The sequence below is a fragment of the Papaver somniferum genome, unplaced genomic scaffold, assembly GCF_003573695.1.
Source record: "Papaver somniferum cultivar HN1 unplaced genomic scaffold, ASM357369v1 unplaced-scaffold_154, whole genome shotgun sequence".
Classification (NCBI taxonomy): domain Eukaryota; kingdom Viridiplantae; phylum Streptophyta; class Magnoliopsida; order Ranunculales; family Papaveraceae; genus Papaver; species Papaver somniferum.
Window position 1 is genome coordinate 5,522,520 of NW_020624820.1, and position 12,226 is coordinate 5,534,745.

General features: G+C 37.2%; 2 protein-coding genes across 3 annotated transcripts; one reads left to right on the top strand and one right to left on the bottom strand.

Moving 5' to 3' along the window:
• The first annotated feature begins 1,104 nt into the window (after positions 1 to 1,104).
• On the top strand, positions 1,105 to 4,726 carry LOC113336955 (exosome complex component RRP4 homolog). The gene is made up of 7 exons (XM_026582671.1): positions 1,105 to 1,353; positions 1,578 to 1,679; positions 1,808 to 1,853; positions 2,861 to 2,950; positions 3,047 to 3,112; positions 3,508 to 3,576; positions 4,090 to 4,726. The coding sequence occupies exons 1-7, from the start codon at positions 1,184 to 1,186 to the stop codon at positions 4,540 to 4,542; spliced, it is 996 nt and encodes a 331-aa protein (XP_026438456.1). The 5' UTR covers positions 1,105 to 1,183; the 3' UTR covers positions 4,543 to 4,726.
• A 1,644-nt stretch (positions 4,727 to 6,370) lies between these two features.
• LOC113336944 lies at positions 6,371 to 8,051 on the bottom strand. 2 transcript variants are annotated; one of them, XM_026582653.1, is made up of 3 exons: positions 7,672 to 8,049; positions 7,181 to 7,204; positions 6,371 to 6,999 (listed from the first exon to the last, which is right to left on the bottom strand). In XM_026582653.1, the coding sequence occupies exons 1-3, from the start codon at positions 7,892 to 7,894 to the stop codon at positions 6,698 to 6,700; spliced, it is 549 nt and encodes a 182-aa protein (XP_026438438.1). In that variant the 5' UTR covers positions 7,895 to 8,049; the 3' UTR covers positions 6,371 to 6,697. The 2 variants fall into 2 exon arrangements, with proteins under 2 accessions (XP_026438438.1, XP_026438439.1); XM_026582654.1 differs by lacking the exon at positions 7,181 to 7,204 and having other exon boundaries at positions 7,672 to 8,051.
• Positions 8,052 to 12,226: the final 4,175 nt, after the last annotated feature.

Here is a 12,226-nt window from a genome sequence, read left to right on the forward strand (position 1 = left end):
TGCATGACAATTTGCACGTTTAACTAGCATTGGCAGACTATGGATGTGTAACTAGTAGTTACACATGCTAATTAAATATGTAACTTCTAGGTACACAAGCCACATAAATGTGTATCTACTAGTTACACATGCAAATTAGATGTGTAACTTATAGTTACACATGCTAATTTGATGGGATATGCATATGTAACTTATAGTTACACATGCTAATTTGATGGGATATGCATATGTAACTTTTACTTACACATACTAATTTTGGGTACACATATCAATATGTATGTGTAACTCCTAGTTACACTAGTCATATGCATGTGTAACTGCTAGCTACACTAGCCAGGTGAATGTGTATCTCCTAGTTACACATGTTATATGCATGTGTAACTCTCAGTTACACAATTCAGATGCATGTGTAACCGCTAGCTACACTAGTCAGATGCTTGTGAAACTGAAATATACATTGTTTTATGTACTGTTCATTTTAATCGTATAAATACTGATTGCTTGTTGTTATATTTCAGGTTTTAGATAACTTCATAAAAGCTAATTGCTTAAACGTGGTAATGGTCTCGCTGGAACTGGAGTTGACGCTGAATAAACAAGTCAGATGCATGTGTAACTCTCAGTTACACTAGATAGACACATATGTAACTCTCAATTACACTAAACAGATGCGTGTGTAACTTCTAGTTACACATGCTAAGAAATTATTGTAAATGAATATTAAAGTAATAACTTTTTTTTTTTGTGTTTTTTTTTGATGTCTATTTATTTGCATATATATACAAGTGTAACTTTGCATTACACATATCATAAGGATGTGTAACTTCTGGTTACACATGCCATATGCATGTGTAACTTCTGTTTACACCTTCGCACTGTATTTTAATAATTTCGGGCTTAGATTTAATAATTTTGGGCCTAGATTTAAATTTTATTTAATTATGGGCTTGACAATATGCATAAGGGTATCAAGGTCTTTTAAAAACTCGGGGCCTAGATTTAAACTTTTTTTAATTAAGGGCCTCATATTATGGGTTATCCATGGGTTGGGCCTGAGCCTAATTTCCCCTAAAAAAAATTACTCGACTCAAATCGTTTCATTCATAAACCTACTCCATCTCCTGTAAAACCCTTGTTTTCTTCTTCCATTAAAACACGATTGGCGTTTCTAAAGAGAGAAAAGATGAGAGACATGAAAGAGTTACAAGTATCGTTGAATCAAACACAGAAGGTCAGATTACAAACAGCTATTCAACAGCTTGAGAAATTTACAGCAAGACTTAGTAATTCAGCTGATGCTTCTGTAACTGTTGCTGAAACTATCCCTGTTAACCATGAAGAAGGTGTTCTCAAGTAAGTATAACTAAAACCCATCTCTTAAACATTTCCAAATTTGTTATTCCATGAAAATAATCTGATCTTTTGATGGGGTTTCTTTAAATTTAGGGTTTTGTTGTGACGAACAAAATCCCATCTTCTTACTCGAGAAATGTTTGATAAAATTCCTCAATGAAGTGATATTGTTATTTTTACTGTGATTTTAATGGGTTTTGTTTGTTTTGGGGGTTTGAATGAAGGGGTCATGGAACATCTGAGGTTGATGGAGAAATAGTAGCAACTCTATGTGGAGTTGTAGAGAAAGTTAACAAGCTTGTTTACGTTCGTACTTTAAGAGCTAGGTAAGCATAAATAATAAAGGGCTTAATTTTCTGTTAACTCTGGTGTACAAGATTGAACTAAAACCGTAGTTTTCATCACACAATTTATGAAATAACAGTGTTCTAACTAGCTGTATGTTTAACTACAGATACAAGCCAGAGACTGGAGATATAATTGTTGGTCGCGTCATTGAGGTATTGTTCAATTTGGATCTTCACCAAATGCATTAACTGGTCTGGTTGTTTTACTGATGTTCTTCCCAAAGTGCTTAAGTATGGTTTTAAGAATGATCTATGTAAATAACAATTTTCATTTAATCTGCATCTTCCCCTGAATATGCATTTGCTCTAGCTGAAAACAACTTCACAAATTTGTTGTTCAAGAATTCCTCTGCTCATTCTTTGATGGTAGTCCATATTAAGGTTGCAAAATAAAAATTAGGATATATTCATGGCAAATAATCCATATAAGACCTCCCAAATTTAGCTGTAACAGTGTCACCGAGGGTAGAATTCTGTATAGACATCTCATAAACGCTAACATTGTGCATCTTGAGAAGGAATATTGGGTTTATTGTTCAACCGTTCAGGTTTCCAAACTTAATTCACAATTGCGTTTGAATCCACAACTACGCAGCTACTCTGATCAGGAGATAAGCAACTAGATGAAGAGTAAAATACAAAAACGTTCAACGAGAGTTAGAAATAAGCACGACTGCATTGTAAACTGATACTACTTAAAAGTCATTGACATAGGATGAGCACATACTAGTAGTTGCCATCCTTGCAGGATCTTAGTGAAGGAAACCAGGAGCATAAAACGTTTGTCTTGCAGGATCCTAGTGAAGGAAACTATGAGCATAAACCGTTTGGCCACAGCTCACAGTGGATTTTGATTAAAAGTAAAACCTATTATTTGTGACAGTATGGCAGGGCGCAGGAGAGCGGGTTACAGCAGGACGAGGGGTGGGAGGATAGTCAATAGGATCGCAAAGATGAAAATTAAGAATCACCTAACCATGTTGGCCTCCTAATTCGGTTCCATTAGCAAGTGCCTCTTCTAAAGCATCTGCAGCAGGACCCATATTCATAACAAACTTTGGCACAGAGGGAATATCAGATGAAGACAACGTTTTTTTAAATAACATGCCTTTCCAAGAGATTATATTGATGTTGTTTTTGTGGTTTAACATATGTTGTAGGTTGCTCCGAAGCGTTGGAGACTAGAAATTAATTTTAGTCAAGATGCAGTCTTAATGCTTTCATCGATGAATTTGCCTGATGGTATCCAGGTATATACAAGCGTTTCTCTACTTGTATTTTTGGGTTCTTGTATGTTTGAAGCATTGAGCTGATTTACTTGTCTGTTTTATTTTTTTGATTGGTAGAGAAGGAGAACAGCTACTGATGAACTCAATATGCGTTCCATTTTTGAGGAAAATGATGTCATCTGTGTAAGTCCATTACTTTTCTGAAATTCATCTCCACAGGTTTTTCAAATATTGTAAGAAAAAGAACGTGAATCCATTTTTCCCTTGAGACTTGAGTTAAGCTTATCTGGGACATGTTGAAAATATGAATTGCTGTTTTGATGGGTAGAACCTTTCGCAGCTAAACCGGTTGCTTTAAAAGGGTTTATGGGTTGGGAAGGTCGATAATCAAGTGTTTCCAGTTGGAATCAATCTGTTACTATTCAGAGTTGGACTTAAAAAATAGCGGGGGAGATAGTAGGAATTAAGATGTGTATTTCTCGTGGCATACTTTACCTTTTTGATAGCGGTTACACACTTCACCTTTCGTTTGTGTGATGGATGATCAATTTTTCCCTTCAAACTTCTTGTCTGTTTAGGCTGAAGTTCGTGGTTTCCAGCATGATGGGACTTTGCACCTTCAAGCAAGGAGTCAGAAGTATGGAAAGGTTAGCATTGATTTATCATTTTGTACCATCTGTTAGTATTTTCAGCCATTTTCTCAATTCTTAGGAATGAATGTTTGCTTCTCACAAATGTGTATAGGTTAGTTCGGGAACACAACCTAATAACTGTAAATGCTCCGTAGCTGCTAGAACTAAACCATTTAATAATGAACCTCGGCTTTCATGCTGATTTATATATGCTAGAAAAAACCAATAAATATTGTCCACCATAACTTTTTGAACAGAAGTGATATGTAAGGATTTTGCCTCATTGTTTCTAAATATCATGGGTTAAGATTTGTTTGGGTTTGTGGATAGTATTAGAGGCTAGGACTCTGTTTTAGCTACCTGGGATCAAGGGCGTACACCCTAAGACTTTGACCCTTTGTTTTTTAATCTGTTTCTGGGTTTGGTGACTTGGACATGGGTTTCACTTGTAGCCTTCCCCTACTTGTTTGGGACTGAAGGCTTGGTTATTGTTGTTTCTAAATATTATGCGGTTTTATTGTCATGCAGCTTGAGAAAGGTCAACTGCTTAGTGTGTCCTCTTATCTGGTGAAGAGACGAAAACAGCATTTCCACCACCTTCAAGACTATGGCATCGACTTGATTCTAGGATGCAATGGATTCATCTGGGTTGGTGAACATGTTGAAGTAAGAGACGACATGATAACTGATGATCAAGAGAATAAACCGGAGTTGAGCAAACCAAATTTTAAATCAATGAGTCTTGAAGAACAAGAACAAACTTACACTCCTCTAGAGACAAGGCAGAACATTTGTCGGATTGCTAATGCAATTCGGGTTTTAACTAGTCTGGGAATCACTCTCACTGTTGACGTTATCGTTGCGACAGTAGAAATGAGTAAAGCACTGTATTTTGATACCCATGAAATGGTTGGAGCAGAGTTTTATGTCCAAGTTGCAGAGAAGGAGGTCGAAAGAAGATCATCGACAAAAAAAAAGTGACCATCTTTTGATTACATGTCTTAGAGCTTTGTTGTTAATTTGGAAGTAATTTGCTGGATCCTATATAAGAAATTCTTTTGAACTTAGAAAAATGGGTTCTGTTCATCTGTTGATGGTGGAGAAGATATCTTTTATACACTTGTGTTCTGTTCACAATTCCTATATTTTTGAAATTATTTCTTTTCAAGAATTAAGATTTAGGGGAAAAAAAGCCTTTTGATCTCCTCTTTGCAGGGTGGCTCACATAGCCACACAATGTAACTAGGGGAAACTGGCATCTAATACTAGTTTCTGGGTTGATCCTGCTTCCTAAGCTCCAGCATCCATTATGGAAGATATTTTGCTAGTACTCAGTAGTGTAGGATCAAAGCACATCAAGTGATCTAAGGTTGGAGCTTAGTTGCAGTTTCTTGTTTTCTGCTATGGAAGTATGCAAGAGATTTCAAAGACAATGCAAGGGTTCAACCAATTTCAGCAGAAATCCGAGATGGCTATGATAGATGTGCAAAACCAAGTTAGTCAATTGGCTGGTGATATAAATCAACTCAAGGCACAAGGGTCTGGAACTTAGTTGCAACTAAATTGGCACTATTCCGACTTATTCCGCTTTCTCTTCATGCAAATGTTCCTATCAAGTTTCTCATGATAATCTAGGAGGTGGTCCCTAAAAGAATTCAGCAATACATAGTTGATGACAACGATCCGCTAACAGAAACTGGCAGAGCCAGTTCGATGATTAGGTGGCTAATTTGGCATCCGCTGCAGTCGCGTGGTCATAAGAACAATCACGTCTAAGCCATTCCAATCACATTTTGAAAGAAACATGCAAAACCCATAACTCAAAAAAGAGAAAAACTTTCCACTTAAAACACTTTGACAAAGCGGATTTCATATTCTATAGAAAGATCAAGAGAGCAAAACACTCTCCTGTCCCTCTAGCCATCCCAGCAACTCTGACACACAAAGGAAGCTCCCTCTAGCCATCCCAGCAACTCTGACACAAAGGAAGCTGATGACATCAGTAACCATTGTGAAGCGTCTCTCTTTCTCGATCTCCTTCTCTGGTGGATCTACAAAGTTTGTTGTCGTGACAACTGTGAAGTGCCGTCATAGCCCCTGGCCATAGCTCGCGATAATGGAGCCATTGGCGTCCAACTGTGTAGAGAAAGGTGTATAATTAACAGTATAAACATAACACCGAAAATGAAACAACAGCTTGGTTAAACAAACTTAATATGAACTTCATCAGCAGTGCACAATAGTGGAAGCTTAAGTTTATGTCACCTGCTCATTCAGATGAGAATGTAAATCAACTCCCATGGTTGAAAGACGGGAAAGATCGTTGGGAGTCCCCTGCAGGTCCCAGAAATTAGATGAGAGAGCTCTCAAATCTCCCCACCAACTTTGAGCTACCATCCCGCAATCTGGAATCCTCTGCAATAGTATTAAGATTCCGTAAAAATCATGAATCAGGTTGGCTACACTAAGAAGTCTCAGCAACATAATAGCAGGACTTACAAAATTTGAGCATCTACAAGAAGCATAACCAAGAAAACACCTAAGCATCTAAACCAGACAAGCATATACACCTTTGAGGATTTCCCAACAGAAACCTTCTTTTTAAGATTTCTTATTTCATGCATGTAGAGGACGTAAATATAAACCAGAAACAGCAAGAGCAGAACATGCATGTTCCTGCCAAGATCATGTTAATGTGACCCTTGTAACTCTTGTTTACCAGCCAATTCTCTTATAGGTCGGCTCACGTTGCAACACAACCTGATGAGGGTGAACTGGCATTTCTTTCGAAACAGGAAATGAGATAAGGTTTTGGCTAACATAGCCTACAAATAACCATGGAAAGAATATATTAATTGACAAGATTGTTCACTAAGAGCTAATTTCCCCCAAACCAGACACTTTAATGTAACAATATTTGCATTTATACAAAAAAAATCCAATCATAAATCTAGTGCTAACAAACATAGCAAACAAAAGATAAACAAAAATTTTCTGCTTCATATGCACAATATTTGTAGCCTATGAACGCAGAGGGGCATGTCTAAGGCAAAGACGTGGGGTGTTTAGACAGAATCAAAGAAATCTTGATTCAGAACATTCAATGATGCAGACCCTTTGTTTATAAATATCTTTTTCATAGATCCTTCCATCCATTTTCTCGTGCACGTGATTCCCATAATGCTGATTGCTTAAGCTCAGCTCTGAGCTGCGCTTCGGCCTTCTCTCTTGCTTCTTCACAAGTTTCAATGCCTACATTGCACTTCTCTGCTTCTTTTTGGTACTGAGAAGATGTTTTCCTTGCATCTGATACTAATGCTCTAGTATGTTTCATATTGTCGTCCATTACACCTTTTAGTAGGCTTAGTTCTTCAGAAAGTAAGTCTATTGAATCTTTCTTAATTTCTGAGTTCATTTCAGGATCATTTTTGCCGCAATCTACACACAAAAAGAAAAATAATTTTTTTTATGAATGAATGAATGAAGGGAAAGTAATGCATTCGACGAAGTTTGAGTACTGAATCTTTGCATATGAAATAAACCATACTGTCCCCCCATCAGACAGGGACTTGGGAAAAGAAAGTTTTGTTTTCTATCGTTAAGAACAAGAATGACTTACCTAATAGCGAGTTATTGAGCAATGCTGCAAGAATAGGACACGTTAAATGATATTAGCACAAAAACCAGACAAAGCCGAAGAAAAACACAAAAAAGGAAAAACAAAACGACTGTCTAAGCAAATAACTTAATCCGCTAGCCATGGAGAGTTCTATAGAATCCTGAAATCACTAATAATAACACAAAAAGAGTCTACACGATCTCAATTACGTAGCAATAAACACGATGAACCTCCTCATACTTAGTCGATGCCTAATTATTCAGTGTTAGCAAGTGCTAGAAACAGTATTAAAGACAGTGAAACCTATACAAGGCAGAGAAGAGATAACGGATCTGTTCATAAGAACACCGACAACTACAATGATAAGTACTGATCAAAGGATGCCTTCAACAGAAAATGAATCATTGTCCAAATACCATTTTGCATATAAGAATATCAAGATCATATATCAACATTTCTACAAATTACATTACAGAATTTTTGATATATACCTGATGGCAAGGAGAAAAGAGCCTCTGAGGAACAATCACAAACACATGGAGGACATGAAAGTCGACGTGGTAAATTCTTCCCACCTCTTGAACTCAAATTTAATGGATGTGTAATCAGATAGCCAACCAAACATATACTAATCAAAAGCATAACAAGTCTTAATAATCCAGCATTACAAAACACTCCCCCCCTTGAATGTGATGAAGATGACTGATTATACATCTCTAGAATCAAAATCCAAAACTCAAAAAAAAAAAAAAAAAGTAATTAAGAATCAAAGAACTTAATTACTTAAGGACACCCATTTAAAGATCTGAATCAATGAGCAAAACCCAGAGTTTAAAAATCATTAATTATCCCGACATTGGTTGATCAATGAATAGTTTTTAGTTTCTTCTTTGGGTTTTTTTTCTGTTTAAATAAAGGGATATTTTGATTTTGGGTCCCATAAAATGGTATACCTTTGCATTTAGAGCCTAACTTTGTCCAGCTTTGAGTTTGGGTCCCGGTGGGTCCCAGTCAAACAATTGACGTAACGGTTGACCAGTTGACCGTCTATAATATGTGAAATGACCAACGAAAATAATTTTTTTTGTTTATTTACCAACTCTACCAAGTTAGACACGTGGGAAACATGGCCACGTGACCTGCACGTGACTTTGAATTCAAAACACATAAACAGGATTTTTCGGTCAAATCAAGTCTGTGATTTCTGCATTCAAAACAAGTCTGTGATTTCTGCAGTTAAACTTTTGCAAAGTTTACAAAATAAGATTATTTCAAATTTGGAACATACACGATCCACCGTCATTCATCATTTGCCCACTGCTCAGGTGTGCCTAGCCAATCCATAATTCTATGCATGTTTCCCCTTCCACTCGTCGAAAATACAACACCACCTCTCAAGAAAGCTCTACCTCTCCGAGCACTAACACCTCCTCCCCGAGAACCAACACATCCTCTCTGAACACCACCAACACCTCTTCCGGTTGGATTTAGTACCTACAAGAAGATATAAAAGCTGGAGCAGTTAAAATACATGATCTCAAACATACCGCTTTCGTATGCAAGTGTTCGCAGTTAAAAAATATTATTCTTACCTGAGATTGTGCACTTCTAGTTGGCTCTCTAACTAGTCTAGGCTGCTCAGGCATCATGATACCAACTCCCACAATCTGACCTCCACGTTTATGCACTGTTTTTCCCCTTGCATATCCCCTTGCACCTCTTCCCCTTAAAGTCCTTCCTCTGCTGCTTGTAGGCACCTCAGTGGAGGTTTTTCTACCAAAAACAACACTTGTAGTGGCAGTAGAGGTAGTGACAGGTGCAGTTGCTTCATTTTGATTTTCAGTTGTAGCTGCAGTTGTAGTTGCAGGTGTAGTTGTTCTTCCACCTCTACTTCCCCTTCCTCCTCTACAACCTCTTTCTCCCCTACTTCCTCTTCCACCTCTAGTTATTGTAGTTACAGAAACTGAAGCTTGCTCATGTGCAGTTGTAGTTGTAGAAACTGCACCACCTCTTTTCCTTTTAGTACCTCTGACACTCGTGACACTTGCAGCAGTTGAGGTTGATGCTTCATTTGTGGCACTTGCTGGTGCTGGCTGTGGTGGTGGTGGCCTTGTTGCTGGATTTGGTCTCACATGAGGACCTGTGAAGGTAGCTGGAGCTGCACACACACATGAACACATTAGTTTAAGCCTTATCCATTTATGTAAAGTCAAGTATAACATCTAGAAGTTAACACTATTTACCTTGATCCACATTTGCAGCAGTTGCACCAGTGCAAGTTTTTCTGTTGTGACCATATGTATAACACTTTCCACACATGTACTGTCTAGAATTCCTGCCACGTATCTCATCATTGTCCCTTCTTCTTTGATTTCTAGGCCTCCCTGTGGGTCTAGTAACTTTTGGAGGCTTCACATCATTCAACAGATTCTGCATACATACACAATGATTTAGAATATTACAAGTCAAAAAGTTATACTTATAAGCATATTACATGTGCCCATAAAGCTTTATCCCTGAGTGGCTTAAGTGATGGAGCATACAAGTCTCTATAGTTAGTCACCTTCATGTATGGATGGACATACCTACCAAGTAAATGAAACAAACTTTCAGTAATAGAAAAAGATAACAAAACAAAATGTAAGGAAAATAAGTACCAAAAGCTTTCAAATGAAAAAGAAGACTTACTGATCAAAGTTTCTAGTCCTGAAATGCAAGCTTGCACAAATTGCATGTACACATGGAATACCACTAACTTGCCATACATTGCAGGTACATGTATGCTCTTTCAGATAAACATTCCAGCTGATATCTTTCTTTGTGTCTAATATAGTCCACACAAAGTCAGAAGATGGCTGTTTTGTGAACTCATGGGTGAAGTAGAGATGCTTGTTAATAGTTATCATCACTCTAGGGACCACACCTCCATCATTCATTCTATTTCCCACTAATTCTCTATCATAGAAGATTCTCATCATGAGAAGATGATATTTTTGCACCAACTTTGCAATGGGCATGAACCTCAATTCCAGAATCCAAGCATTGAAGGCTTCACAGAAGTTTGATGTGATATGATCACACTTTGAAGACTTATCAAAATAAGCCCTTGCCCATTGCTCAACTGGTTTGTCATCAAACCATTCTGCTGCAGATGCCTTAGCTTCTCTCAGTCTTTCCATCCAAATCTTGTGTCCCACCTCACTATAAGACCTTGCTGCCCTCCATGCCATGAATTCTATGTTCTTTCCAGGGTGCTTAGCCTTTAAATTCTTATATAAATGTCTAAAACAGAACCTATGAAAGTGATTCACATCTTCAAAATTTCTAGCAACACCTTCTACTAATCCCTTTTGTCTGTCACTTATAAATGTTAGTGCCCTGTCATGTTTCTTTAACTCCGGTGCAAATATACTAAGAAAATCTATCCAAGCTTCTTTGCATTCTGACTGACAAATGTAAATAGCAATGGGGAATAAACCATTGTTGGCATCAAGTCCCACAACTGCCAACAAGGTACCACCATATTTTCCCTTTAAATGAGTTCCATCTAAACCTAGAATAGGTCTACAGAACAGTCTAAAGCCATCAAGTGATATTCTATATGCAATGCAAAGTGACTTGAACCTCCCATTTTCATCTGTCTTATAGCAAGCAATATTAGTAGGATTATCATCTAAAATCTCTTTACATAGTGCAGGAATATTCTTATATCCATCCTCATAACTACCCATAATTTTTTCTAAGGTTAAATGATACCCATGCCAAGCAGAATAATAAGAAATGTCAACTTTATGGCTTCTTTTTACCTCAGTTATGAAATCTCTAGGCTTGTAGTTAGGATGAGCTTTAAAAGGCTCCAACATAACCTTTGCCACCCATTTTGCATTTGCCAGAGGATGCTTCAACTCATGAAATGATTCACAAGTATGAATGAAATGACCAGATTTACATTGCATAGTTTGGCGATCAGGGAGCACAGCACAGTAAATTTTCCATGGACAATCATCAAAAATGCATTTGTATTGTTGCTTCTTCCTGATGTTCTTCACTTGAGTCATTCCATAATTCATGTCTATGGCAAGGTTCTTCAAATAATCCCTGCATTCTTTGTAATTTGACCATTCTTGGCCAACAAATAACTTTTCAACCGCAACAATATTTTCAGCCATCTTATACTCGCCATTTATACTCTCAGTCTCTGCAACAAATTCTTCGAACTCAACTGTTGATGCAAGTGTTGATTGGATTTGACCAGTCACCCTAATTTCTTCATCACAATCAATAAATGGTTCTGACAGGTCTTCATCATCACTGTTACAGTTAACCTCATCCAAGTCTATTGATTCATCACCTTGGTACCTATCTGCAAACAAAACTTCATCATCTATGGGAACCACATTACCAACACCAACTTCATTACTAAGCACATGGTCATCAACAATGGATAGCTGACTTGACTGCCCTTGACTACTGATTTGTGAACTAACTTTCTTAGGATTCAAAAGGGGGAGAAAGTCAAGGTCTTCTTCGGGGTTATAGTCTGGCAGGGTCGCTATATTAGGATGCTCAGCCCTGTTACTCTTACCAACCACATAACCACCTTTAGTAGGAAAGTATCTCAATAAATCCTCCATAAGACCTGCATTTCAATACACCCAACAATCACAAATTAGTATAATACAACATTCAAATTACATGATTATTGACCGCTAACAGTAAACAACTCTTGACTACAACTACAAGATATGCATAAAAAGCACCATTGTATACACAGAGCACCAATAACAGGACCACTATAAATTAACACTTCATTCATAAACTTGAAGATTTGTAAAACACACTAATTGAACCCAACAGCAGGACCACTAGATTTAACAATTCATTCATTAACTTCAAGATTTGCAACTACAATTAACAACTCATGGAAAGACAAACACGACAAGTTCAGAGACAAAAACAAAAATTGGATAAAAACAAAATACAAAATTACAACTGAAACAAAACAAAATCAATCCATTAAACTATCAATCACAACTAGAGATTTTA

What these genes read in the sequence shown, in the direction of transcription:
- LOC113336944 (XM_026582653.1), bottom strand. Translation starts at nt 7,894, where the DNA reads ATGTATAATCAGTCATCTTCATCACATTCAAGGGGGGGAGTGTTTTGT. An exon ending in TCTTTTCTCCTTGCCATCAG is followed by an intron (nt 7,205 to 7,671) that starts GTATATATCAAA and finishes CTATTCTTGCAG; the next exon opens with CATTGCTCAATAACTCGCTA. An exon ending in GCTCAATAACTCGCTATTAG is followed by an intron (nt 7,000 to 7,180) that starts GTAAGTCATTCT and finishes TTTTGTGTGTAG; the next exon opens with ATTGCGGCAAAAATGATCCT.
- LOC113336955 (XM_026582671.1), top strand. Translation starts at nt 1,184, where the DNA reads ATGAGAGACATGAAAGAGTTACAAGTATCGTTGAATCAAACACAGAAG. An exon ending in TTGTTGGTCGCGTCATTGAG is followed by an intron (nt 1,854 to 2,860) that starts GTATTGTTCAAT and finishes CATATGTTGTAG; the next exon opens with GTTGCTCCGAAGCGTTGGAG. An exon ending in AGGAAAATGATGTCATCTGT is followed by an intron (nt 3,113 to 3,507) that starts GTAAGTCCATTA and finishes TTGTCTGTTTAG; the next exon opens with GCTGAAGTTCGTGGTTTCCA.